Below are 12,156 nucleotides of genomic sequence, written 5' to 3'. Positions count from 1 at the left end.
CAAATACAGGATGAAAACAGAGTATTAGTTGGCCAATGATGCTTCATGAAAGGAATAAATAAATAAGTATGAGAAAGAATTACTGTGAAATTATGAGATAAACAGTCTGCTATGATTGTGTCAAATGAGTTTGTGCAAGTTATTATATCTTGGTCTCAGATTTTGTCAAATAAATTTCCCGTCAAAATGCGACTTATAGTCCAGTGCGACTTATCTGTGTTTTTTTCTACTTTATAATGCATTTTTGGGCTGGAGCGACTTATACTCCGCAGCAACTTATAGTCCGGAAAATACGGTATATATATTTGTGAATAAGGCGAATTGAATCTCACTCGGTCTGCCTGGTTTTGGTTTTTTTTGTATACATTTAAATAATCCACAATAAAAATCATTTAAGAAGGAACTAATGGACCTGTGGGTTTGTAAGGCTTTCAAATTGTGTTTGTAGAGTGTTACATATGGCACTTGAACAGGGACTCGAACCCTGGACCCTCAGATGCTCTTTGTTTATTTACCGCAAGTTATATCTTTATCGCAGTATTAATCTCTGATATCGCATGTGGCGATTTTTCCTCATATTGTGCAGCGCTCGTCTACGGGCCAAAAATGTGTGTAAAACGGGTAGAGCAGACATTAATGTTGTACAAATCTGCTGAGGTGTTTTTTATTTAACATTTTTATTTTAGTGAATTAACAACTGTAACAGAGATGTGAGTGGTGTGTGCATCTGCCAAACAGTGTGTGTGTTTGTGTACGTTCTCTTATACCTTAAAATATATCTACCTGCTGACAGATGTGTGTGTGTGTGTGTGTGTGTACTTGATGAACAGTGTGTGTAGATGAGCAAAGTGTTGTATTTCCTCTGCAGTTTGCGTCTGAATTTTTCATTTTTTCGACACCCTGCGCTCCCTGTGGGCTCCTTTCGTGCAGACTGGCCTTTAGAATATGAGAAGTTCGACAATCGGAGCTCAGGTAGTCTGGATGTCCTACATGCATCACAGTCGTATGCTCCCTCAAAGGAACCGCAAGACACGGCCCCCTCCTCTCTGCGACCCTGCACAGGCCTGGACGACTGAGCACCCGTACGGGTCAACCCCCTAAAGAGTAACTATGTGTGCAACAGTTTAACAGTTTGTGAACAGGTGTGTGCTTACCTGCTGAGCAGTACGGACAGTACAGATGACCTTCAACCAGGGAGGAAACTTCTGGACGCTTCGAGACAGGAATGAAGTCAGCGTGTCTCCATAGTCAGGCCGGTGAAACTCTGCCTCATTCAGACTGTCAATAAGAACAATTAGCCCCGCCCCCTCCACATGGATCTTCCTCTCTGGAAGGGAAACAGGCAGAGACATGAGGTGCTATGACAGTCCCTGCCTAATGCTGAGAGCGGCCTGTTTGTACCTCTGTGGAGAGCCTCCAGAGGGTCCAGGATTCCTCTCTGCAGAGCCGAGCTGGGATCTTGAACGCAGGAGCGCATGCTGAGCAAGCTCTGGAGCTGCGGCGACCGATGGAGCAGGTCTCTGTAAGCGGCCAGCTGAGGGGCGTCGATCATCATGGCGGCCATGTTGTGCACAAACTCAGGGACCAGACAGGTGGGGCAGTTATCCGCCTGACAGAAGTGAAAGGACACAACCTGCAAAGAAAACGGGCTTCTTTTAGGCACGGAGGAGGAGGAGGGGGGGGGGGGGGGGGGGTCTGCATCCATCACCAAAATTCATGGCCTCCTTGACCTTCATTTAACCCAACTCTCTTTGAAAAAAGGGGGTGTTGGAGGGGTGGGGGTGGGTGAGTTGGGTTACAGCCTTTATGGCTTAGGAGAAAAGTGATGTGAGAACAACTAAAACCCTGAAAACATTGAAGTGACACCACTGTTTCATCAGGTCACTTCCTGTCTGTATTAAAAAACAATGTTTCTGCTTTGATGATTACATTTTGTTTCCTAAAATCACCAAACAATCATATTTGAATGATTCAACCTCTGTGTCGGCGGAAATCAATGTTCCTCCAGTCTGTATTTGAAAGCAGACGTGGTTGTTATAAATGGGAGGATGGCGCCCCCTGCTGTAGGCGTCACATCTGGCTTCTGTCAGGTACTTCAGTCATCTTTGAATATTTTCCATAACCACAACAGATTTGATGAGGCGAGCAGTAGAAGTGGGAATTACTGCAATCTTTAGTTGATTTCAGACAGACAGAGCGTTTTTGGAGAACCCTCTGATTTTTGGCTTACGTTGTCCCTAACTACATAACGGTTGACCTTTCACTATTTCACTGCTTTATGATTTTTCTTTCTATGCAATGCTGCATCCCCCTTTTATTTTGTTTACAGAGCATTGTTTCTGCATCCTGATTGGCTGCTGATCTTGTCAATCAATCTATTCTGTGGCGTGGCTCCTGTGCAGAAAACGTTCAGGTTGTGACATTTACTTAAATCTTTGATCGCCATCAGACCTTTGTTTTCTTTTTATTAAACTAGACTTTGACCTTTGAAAGTTTAAAGAAGAGAGAAACGCCTGAAAATGTTTGTGTCTGTGTGTGCAAAGTGTGATGAGGGGCTTTTACAGCCTTGAAAGTACGTAGAATAATACTCAGACTTCACCTATCGCAGGTTATTTTTAGAACATAACCCCTGTGATAAACGAGGGAACACTGTATTTACATCTGAGTAATGCAGTTACTAAAATGCAAGAATCTCTTAAAGAACATGGTCTGTCTACTTCCCGCTGTGTCAGTGTTCCAGTACCAAACGTATATATGTTGTCCTTGGACAAATGTTCCAGTGATTTTATGCTCGCCTCTTATTTTTGTCTTCATTTAAGGATTTGGGGAAATGTATGCGTTGTTTTGTCTCCATCCTGCTCTACCTTTGCACAGTACAGACCAAAGGTTTGGACACACCTTCCCATTCATTTGAATGAGAAGTTGTGTCCAAATTTTTGGTCTGTACTGTAACTAACACATCAGCTTTGTCCTCTAACAGATAGTCAACCCATTCACTCTTTGATCAACAATAGATGTTCCAGTGTTTTGGGTTTATTCCCTTTCTTCTCATCACTACGGTTATTAACTTGCATGTTTTGTTTTCTAACAGCTGTTCCAGTGTTTATTGTTCATTTGTCTGTCTCCTGTCCATTCAGACCCCAGTCACCTTTAGATTCCATTGAGAAGAGAAGAACTTCTATATTTCCGCTTTTCCCGCTGCCTACTCAGGAATCAAACCCAAAGCTCTCCTTAGTGTTTTCTGTCAGTCACTGTTACTAAAATTCATTTAACACTACAACTAAAGAGGCTGGTATTTTGACTGCTTTTAAAAGTTTGTAACATCATTAATTAGTTAAATAAAATTATAGACCAATAAGACTCTGATTTCCTATCAGAGTGTATTTTTATTGTAATCTTTTTTATAGTTATAATTTCAAAATTTGAAAGAGATCTGAGTGTTAGTTCCTCAAGCTATGATCTATAAAAAGCAGATGCTTTTTAAAGGGGGGTGTCATATTTCACTATTTTCTACATTTTCCTCTTCCTTTTATTTTGTGCCAAACCTAGTTATAGCTTTATTCTAAACCCTAGAGAAACAAAAATGCCAAATAGAAAAGAAAGGACACTACCTGAGTTGAGGTTTTACCTTTCCTCCCATCCACTATAAGGCCTTTTCCATATAATGCAAATGACATACAAATAATGTCAGACTAGTCAAATGAACTGCCATGGTCATTCTAGTAGTTCTGGAATTCTGTTAGAGCGAGGGTTCAGTTTTGTGACGCTTAAGACAAAGTCTGCAGTTTCTTCTGCGCTGCATGTCTGTCTTCTTACCACATGTAGAAAGTCTTCCTATTCTACATCATGGTTGTCTGGAGGAAGCAAAGCCAGCCATCGTGGGAATCCGTAATAACTCTCAGGAGTTTCAGTTGCTCCTCACTGACTCCCAGGTTTTGCCGCTCAGTGAAAGTTTTGTTGGCTTGCACTATTTTCTACATTTTCCTCTTCCTTTTTTTGGGGCCAAACTTAGTTATAGCATTATTCAAAACCCTAGAGAAACAAACGTTCGTTCAACAACGCACTAAATGTGCCGTCTGGAACGTGACTGTAGCCTGTTTTGTTCACTGGACAAGCAGGATGGGCCGTCTTTTTGTTTTTTTTCCACGAGAACATGTCCGCCAACTGCAGTTGGAAGACGCTTGGTGCGAAATGTCAAAGCGGTGCGAATCATGTGACTCCTGTTTTTTTCTTTCTCAGCTCTATTCCGATAAATGAAAGACTTGGTGTCAAATAATTCCGTAGCGTCACAAACCACAATTATCCATTTCTCCTTCGTGATCAATTTTCAAACGGTTCTCACTCCTGTGATTTAAAAGGGACGCCATCCATACGTCACAACCAAATCTGAGTCCCTGATTGGTCCCTGACAGTTCGACCCGGTTCAACTTTCAACGGGCATTCAATGGCCGCCGCACCTTTTGTCTGTGGAATCTGAACCTCACGTAGCTATGCACTAACGTGAGAGTTTTGATCGCAGAAGCCGGAAGCGGGCATTTACGTGCGTTTTGTGCGGGTACCTGTCCTGCCAGCAGCCTCAGAGCCTCCTCCTGCTTCCTCCTCATCTCTGGAGTCCCTGGGCAGCTTCCTCCTCCTTCATCTTCTCCACCTTTCCCCATGGAATCATGAGACGGAGGAACAGGCTCTACGCCTATAAGAAGAGTCAGAATGCGAGCATGTTCACCATCTGTACCTGAGGATCGGACGTGACCCTTACGTCAGAAAAGAAGAATCCCTAAACAGAATAAACCTGTTTGGAAATTGAACTCCCTCAAAACAAACTCACATCTCGGCATTGTCTGGTTGCAACTGTTTGGCCACATGCGGTTTCCGTGACAACTGAGCGCCACCAGGCGGGCTATGATAGCAGACTTTCCAAAGCCCATGTTTCCGATGATCAGCACGCCTTTGCTGCTCACAGGGTCGCTGCTGCGAAGACAACTGTCCACTTCCTGAAAAAGCCAGTCTCTGCCAGTAAAGAGCCAATCAGAGGAGAGGCCAGGAACTTCAAAGTGGAGGGACTTCAGGTTGAGGGAGGGGGTGAAGCGGACTGCTGGCAGAGGAAGACGTTGGGTTACAAAGCCTGGATCGGTTTGAGTCCAAGCGTCGGCAAACACTGACCTCTGGAATCCTGATGACTGTGACTCCCAGGATTCTGTCTGGGCAGCCGGAGAGGCGTCCTTGAGGGCAAATGTCTCTGCTGCTGATCCAGATATGCTAGGTCTTCCAGGTGGGCTGAACTAGTGGCTGCAGAGAGAGTGCAGGGGTGAGAGGTTACAGACTCTCTCTGTAACCTCCAAAGCCGTCAGTCAGAAAGAAAATCCCAGGAGTTTAAGCACGCACACTTTAATGTAAAAGTGCTCATTGGCTTAAAAAGTTGGTCTCAATTTTTATCATTGCTAAATGTTAATTATTGTCATCCTTCCAGGTAACGTCGTCTTGAAACGATTCGCCACTCATCCAACAAGTGGATTCATCCGTCTAACCAATGAGTGGTGAGGCGTTTCAAGGAAGAGGACCTTCAGTTCAGATGCCTGGACTCAATTTCAAGACAAGTTATTAAAAGTGTTCAGCAAACATCTGGAGTTTGAGAAAAACATCTTTAGACGGGGAACTGCTGCCTGTAGGAAGCCTGGAAAACGGATACAGTGAGGAATTCTGAACAGGCCCACATTATTACCCCTCCTTCACCATGCCTGACAGTTGGAATGAGGTCATTCTGCTGAGATCCTGGGTTGTCCAAATTTGAAGCCCAGTCATCTCTACTTTGGTTTCATGTATTCATAGAAACTGATTCAAAGGTTTTGCTTGTTCATGGGGAAAGACAGTGAGCAGTTTCCTGTTCTAAAGGCGATCCTGAATCCACCAGAAAAGCTCTGAAAACCATGAGGCTTTCAGAGTCAACCAGGAAACATTTGGTGTACAGAATTTCCCACAACAAAAGACCCACTTAAGGCTTCATTTAAAAAGAAAAAAAACAGTGCGCCTTATAATCCGGAGCGGATTCATCATGGTTGAGTTTACCGATGTTGCAGCGATTTTGAGAGCGCTTTGTCAACATGTCAGTCGGTTTTTTAGTAAAAGTTGCAAACAAGGTTGGGTGTTATTGTGAATAACGCGGCTAATGTAGCAGATGGAGAGTTAGTTAGATAGTTAGTGTTAGGTGTCTTTTAGCGGTATCCATGTATTTTTTTACATGTTGCAGACAAGAGTTATGGTGATTAGGCCAACGTGGATAACACTTCTACAAGGCTAACATGTATATGCATTACAAACAAGTTGTGGAGTTACTAAAGTCTGACTGACGTATGGACTTATGTTTGACCCTTTTGTCTAGCTCACTGCTCCTTACAGTTCGGTGAGTCTTATATATGACCCCAAGTTCAAAAATAGACCCTTGATTGACAGTCTGCTTTATAATCACCCAATAGAGCTGAAAATACTGAGATCTATAAAGAATAATTCTCCATTTCTTAATGATTTAGGATAAATAATCAAATAACACTTTCCTAAAATACAACAAGTTGTAATTATTTCAAAAATCATTTGTTTAGTTCGTCTTATGACAAATTTTCTTTGGGTAATGCAAGTCCAAATATTTTACATTTTGGTGTATTTTACAAACACAGATCATAGTATCTCAGTAAAAGTACACAAGTCAAGTGTAACAGATTACTTTAACTTTTTTTTCAGATGAAGATGTCAACCTTTTTAAACCTTCAACCTGAGTGAAAAGACAGGCTGGAGCTCAGCCCCGCTGGTCTGCTGCTTCTGCCGGTGAATCAAAGCCTTTAAGGAACCTGGCCGCTTCCTACCTGCCACCGAATTCGGGCGAGGAATGAGGTTGAGCGTAACAGAGTGGGACGAAGCGGAGGAGTTGGAGGAGCCGGGTCCGCGGTCCGGATGGAGTTTGTTTAGGCTGTAGGTGGAGACGGACAGGCCGTCGTCCCCCTGGTACAGCAAGCAGTCCCTCACGCTGCCCCCCGCCAGCACGCACGACGAGGAAGCAGAGGGCGCCACCAGCCGGCCGCCTTGCTGCCTGAGGCCGCTGCCATGGTAACCGTCACCAACGTACTTTTTTGAACCATCCTCCCGCTCTGCAGCCGAGTCAGCAGAATAACTGGTCAGGGTGGCTGGGAGGAGCAGAAGGGAGGGGAGGGGGGGAGATGTTTTGGATTCCTGATCTCTACGGTGGAAAACCAAACCTGAGCACGCTCAGAAGACCCTCGCCTCACCTATGATGCCGCTGTCTCTGCTCTCCAGCGTGGAGGTGGGGGAGGCCACGGAGGCGTGGTGGCAGGAGGGGGGCTTGTTGTTCGAGCCTCCCTCCCCCCCAGCGGGAGGCTGCAGAGTGGAGCAGGGGGAGGTGTTGCTGCTAGCCAGACTGGAGGAGGGAGAAATTCTCTGCAGGGAGGACGAGACGAGAAAGAAGCCCACATTTATAACAGGAAGACTTGAACTCGGTTCTGCTCATTTTCCCTGAACAAGCAGAAAGAGCATGAAAAAGGTTCTTCAGTCTCTGTGGAATGAGCCCATTCTGAACATTACCTAGGATCTGAACCACAAAGAAAAACTGTTAGGTCATTATAATTGGCTAAATGAACCAGCAGAGAGGTGTAGTGTCTGCCCTGAGACTGAATAATGTGGGTTTGAATCCACAGTTGAGACAATATTAAAGAAACATAATCTTGAAATTGGATTTCTGAGTTTTTCTTTATTTGGGAGCAGTTGATAAAATGATGCCACAAGCTCCCTGCTCTGCTCCATTCTGATGCATCCACTGTCAGACAAATCCATGAATGTTTTTTGTTTTTTCCTTATCTGAGCTGGAATCTGGAACCAAACAGTTTAAAAACAGAGATCAAATTTTACACCTAGATGTGTGACCGCTGAAGATAGTTTAAACGTTTTAAATGTTTTCTTCTTTCAGGGTATTAAGAACACATTACAAATGAAAAAGTGTCAAAATGATTGAATAAGAAAGATTATTATTGTCCTGTAGTCAACGCTTAGCTGGAAAAATAAGGAGATGCATTGCATATAAATGTAACCACACACCCGTTTCCATTTTTCTTTTGCTTTAATCTACATTCAAGCTGTTGCTACAGTCGCATGCTCACTAAGCTGTTCAACTACATTCATTTTTCTTTTTACGTGTCTTGGACTTTCCTGTTGGATAATCTGGTAGTAGAGGAGCAGCCTTGAGGAAGACAAGTCTGCATACATTCTCTGAGTGCTGAATGATCAAAATTCTAGCTGGTTCCAACCCGTGTGTGTGTTACAGTGTGTACATGAACACGTCTGTGTGTGTCAGTGAATCCCCCTGAACTGTGTAGTAAGCAAATATTCCATTGGTGTCAGAGGTGGGGTTCTTTCTCATTGATTATTGCTGTGTGGATCCCCATTAGCTGCATGTAACGTTCGCAGCTTTTCTTCCTGGGGTCCACAAAAAACGACGCTACAAATACGTAAAAAACTGTCGGTACCCACAAGGTTTATTAATCAATTCATCCAAAAACATGTTCAGTAGTTTTTTTTCAGTGTCTTTCCTGTGGGCTTTAGCTCCATTAAGTGGAGATTGATTCTTCATTGTGATGACTCTGTATTTTCACACACTGCTTTTGTCCTGGGATTTGCTTGACTGTATGACCACAGAACAGCATTTTGGTGGCTTAGTTTAAAGATATATCTAAAGAAAAGTATATAGTTCCATGCTAGGGTTGCACGATATAAAGAAAACTAGCGATTTGCAAAAATACTGATCATTACTGTGATCACTATATAACCTTTGATACATAAACAAACAGCAAACCAACAAAAAACCTCATTTCTATTTCACTGCAACAGTTGAATTTAAATACGAGTTCACCCTTAGTCTACAACATAGGATGCAAATAATTAAATTAAAGGGCTCCATCCGATTGGTCAACAACGTGAAGGCGTCCATCTCATTGGTCAAATGCATACATTGATTTATTTGATTCATTAAATACTTTAAGCTGCCACAAGATTGTTTTAGCACATTTAAGGAAACCCTTTTATTGCAATTTCCGCCGTCTTATGCAATGTGCATATTGCACAGCTTGAGATCGCGATAACGATACATTTGCAATTTTCTGTGCAGGCCATTCCATGCCAACCCCATGTCTTCTCTAAGCAGTGACAGTATTGTTTTCACATTTTCCACACTCAGACTTAAACTAGGGGGACATGAAAAAGCAGCTCTTGGATCTTTTTTGTTTTGGAGTATGGAAAATATTTTCATACAGGTCAGCAGTAACTAAAGGCTGTGTGTGTTGCTGCACAGCCACTGCGTACAATTTGCACACATTGCATGGATAAAAATTGGTCATATGTAAATATGCGTGAAAAAAGTGAGACGAGTTGTTGAAAAGTTGAGATTTTTACAGATGTATCACGATTGAACTAAGTTAAGTCACGCAGAGAACATGTTAACCAACGTAGAACATTAAACTGTGCATGATTATTGCGCTGTTTATCTGTAATTCATTCGTTATTTGTTTGTCAATTACGTAATCTGAACATATGTGGGCCGTATCCGTGATATAAAAGTTATACATCGGTGGTTTATGCGTCAAAAGTCTGTGAGATATACGTTGAACGGTCGTGGAAAGGCACAAATTTGACAATGCATCTCTCAAAAATCATGCACAATTGCTTAAGACTTAAATAATAATTGTGTATAAACTACGTAACGTATGCATGGACCTTTTGGCGTCAGAGGTTGCCATAGAAACAAGGACTCAGGCCAATCTGGACCAATCACTGGTTACTGACAGCACGGCGACATCTGCATCGTGAAAAAAGCGATGGGTGACATCACACTCGCTCAGTCCAGTTCTCATACGCAGTCAATGGCTAAAACGAGTGTTTGCATTGTGAGCTCTCGTAAGTAAGAAAAAGAGAGCATCTACCAATACCAGATGTATCTCTAAGAACTTTCCTAAAAAGGTTATATTTACAGACATTAAGCACTGTAACCTCCAGAACTCGCTCAGTGTTCGGACCTTTGGGTGACAGAAAGAGCTGGTTGTCATAATCAGTTACATTTTTAAATACTTTTGGTTTTACCAACATTCCATACAAGTTTTGTTTCACAAATCCAATCTGTTAATAGTCATAGATCAGATTCAGTATTGTTCTATAATTAATATTTATTTGATTTTCCAATACGGAGAATAGAAATTCCCCAAAACAATTTCCACAGGAAACTCAACACTGTAAATATTTAGGAAGAGAAAAACCTCCATAAAGACACAGACTGCATCCTATTATATGAACAACTACCCACCCAAATGATTGCTGATGAACTGATCTCACTAGATATCATCTTATTTGATAGCAATTGATGATCTGCAATATCAAATGCTACATTAAAGTTAAGTAAACCTTTTTCGTTTTATTTGCAAATATCTTATCTCTGTCAGAGCTGTGCACGCAGAATCATCCACTTTGTCTCCATGTAAGACTAAGGATTCAAATGGTTGAAAATGAAACATAAAAATGAAAACATTAGAATTATAGAACCGTTGGTTCACAGAAAACCTTTCTGTTCCAGGCTGCTATTGCCTTCAGAATAATCCCAACTTCAAACTCGGACTAAACTGTGTGGCTAAATAGCAATGATAAAATCTTTGAAACACCTTTAAGTAACCTCACATCCATCCCAGTTAGTTATATATGAGCAGGCATGCCCCTCTCATTAAGGGACCGCATTCCGTTCCTTAACTTTTCAGCTCTTTCAGTCAAATGATTACTGAAATTATTTGCAATGTCTTTAGCTTTCATTGGAAAAGTCACCCCCCTGAATTTTGTTCCATCCCTTATTTGATTTCCATAATTTTTAACCATTTGTTTGCTTCTTCATTTTAATGTTTGATCATTTGATTTTCCCCCTCCCTTTTTATTAAGCTTTGTAAGTTTTTTCCTTTTTACAATGTTTTTGCCACTAATCTGTTTCCCTGCAGGCTTTTTTCGGCACAAATCCTTTTGACATTCACTTTCTTCTATACGCCTCCTCAATCCATAAATGGGTTAGTTGATAACTGAAACATGATATGTTGAGGTCAGCACTCTCGCCTTACTGCGAGGCGTTGGTTCAAATCCAATCTGAGTCCTTTCTGTGTAGACTTTACATTTTCAAGTGTATGTGTGGGTTTTCTCCAACAGTCTAAAAGCGTTCTTCAAAGGTTCCTCGATACGTGTCACTAAGGTGTTTGCCTCCCAGTGGCTCTGTGATGGACAACTAACTGTCCAGGGTGAACCCCAACCAAAGGTAGCTGACCCAGAATGTGTATAATGATCACATGTACCTGTACGGGGTTGCAGTTATTCAGCTTTTCCGGCCTGTTAAGGGTCGTAAAGAGGAGCGGTCGTATGTTAAAGGGAGCGCAGGTGTGTTTTATAGTCTCCTTGATGCTTGCTGAAAGTCGAACGTACCATTGTCGTACGTGTGGTCAGTGTATCGTGAAGTAACTTGCACGCACTTATTATGTACGGGTGATGCGGTCATACAGTGTCCTCACGTACACTCTAGTCATTAGTAAGGCAGTAGTCACAACAGCCCTTACGGCTAGATAGAGGGTGTCTGCGGGTGAGAAATGGGTACAGGGTCTTTTCAGGTCATCAGGACTTGCGAGCCGCTTGTCCGTTCACCCTACGGACCCAATTAGCGGTCTATGACCTTGATATTTTGTGCGAGCCACTTGCATGCCCCGTTCAGGTTTGCCCATTGTTCGCCAACGGACAGCCCGTATCCAACCCCTAAGGGCAGTTGTGACTAATCCATGGATGGATGGATGGATGAATGGATAGATAGATGGATGGATGGACGGACATGTTAATCAGCTGCAGAAATAATTCTGTCCATTAATTGAGAGCTTTCTAAACCCAGTTTAAAGGTCATAATTTAGTCTACTCAACATTAACAACATCTCTGACAAAATCATTTCAACAAAACCGTTTTGTGAGTTCCACATTTTTAGGGCGTCCCATCTCTAACACCCCATTCTCTCCTTTTCTCTTCTTTTTTTCCATCATGTCAAGCAGAAGATGTATGCAAACATAGTTGATCTGAATAAAGTTTAGCCTCAAATA

At 42.3% G+C, this 12,156-nt stretch overlaps 1 protein-coding gene across 3 annotated transcripts in view; it reads right to left on the bottom strand.

Annotated features, from left to right (window-relative positions):
• LOC101167795 (protein TANC2) overlaps positions 1-12,156 on the bottom strand; it is a 50,779-nt gene that overhangs the window by 18,611 nt on the left and 20,012 nt on the right. For 2 of the 3 annotated variants that reach the window (XM_023957812.1, XM_023957810.1), the window contains 7 exons: positions 7,275-7,443; positions 6,855-7,172; positions 5,161-5,286; positions 4,826-5,092; positions 4,560-4,690; positions 1,402-1,633; positions 1,155-1,327 (listed from right to left, as the gene is read on the bottom strand). In XM_023957812.1, coding sequence (XP_023813580.1) covers positions 1,155-1,327; positions 1,402-1,633; positions 4,560-4,690; positions 4,826-5,092; positions 5,161-5,286; positions 6,855-7,172; positions 7,275-7,443 — 1,416 coding nt within the window. The remainder of the gene's footprint in view (positions 1-1,154; positions 1,328-1,401; positions 1,634-4,559; positions 4,691-4,825; positions 5,093-5,160; positions 5,287-6,854; positions 7,173-7,274; positions 7,444-12,156) is intronic. The other variant, XM_023957811.1, reaches the window with a different exon arrangement.

This window comes from Oryzias latipes, chromosome 8 (assembly GCF_002234675.1).
Source record: "Oryzias latipes chromosome 8, ASM223467v1".
In the NCBI taxonomy this organism is placed as follows: domain Eukaryota; kingdom Metazoa; phylum Chordata; class Actinopteri; order Beloniformes; family Adrianichthyidae; genus Oryzias; species Oryzias latipes.
This window is presented reverse-complemented; position numbering and strand designations above follow the sequence as displayed.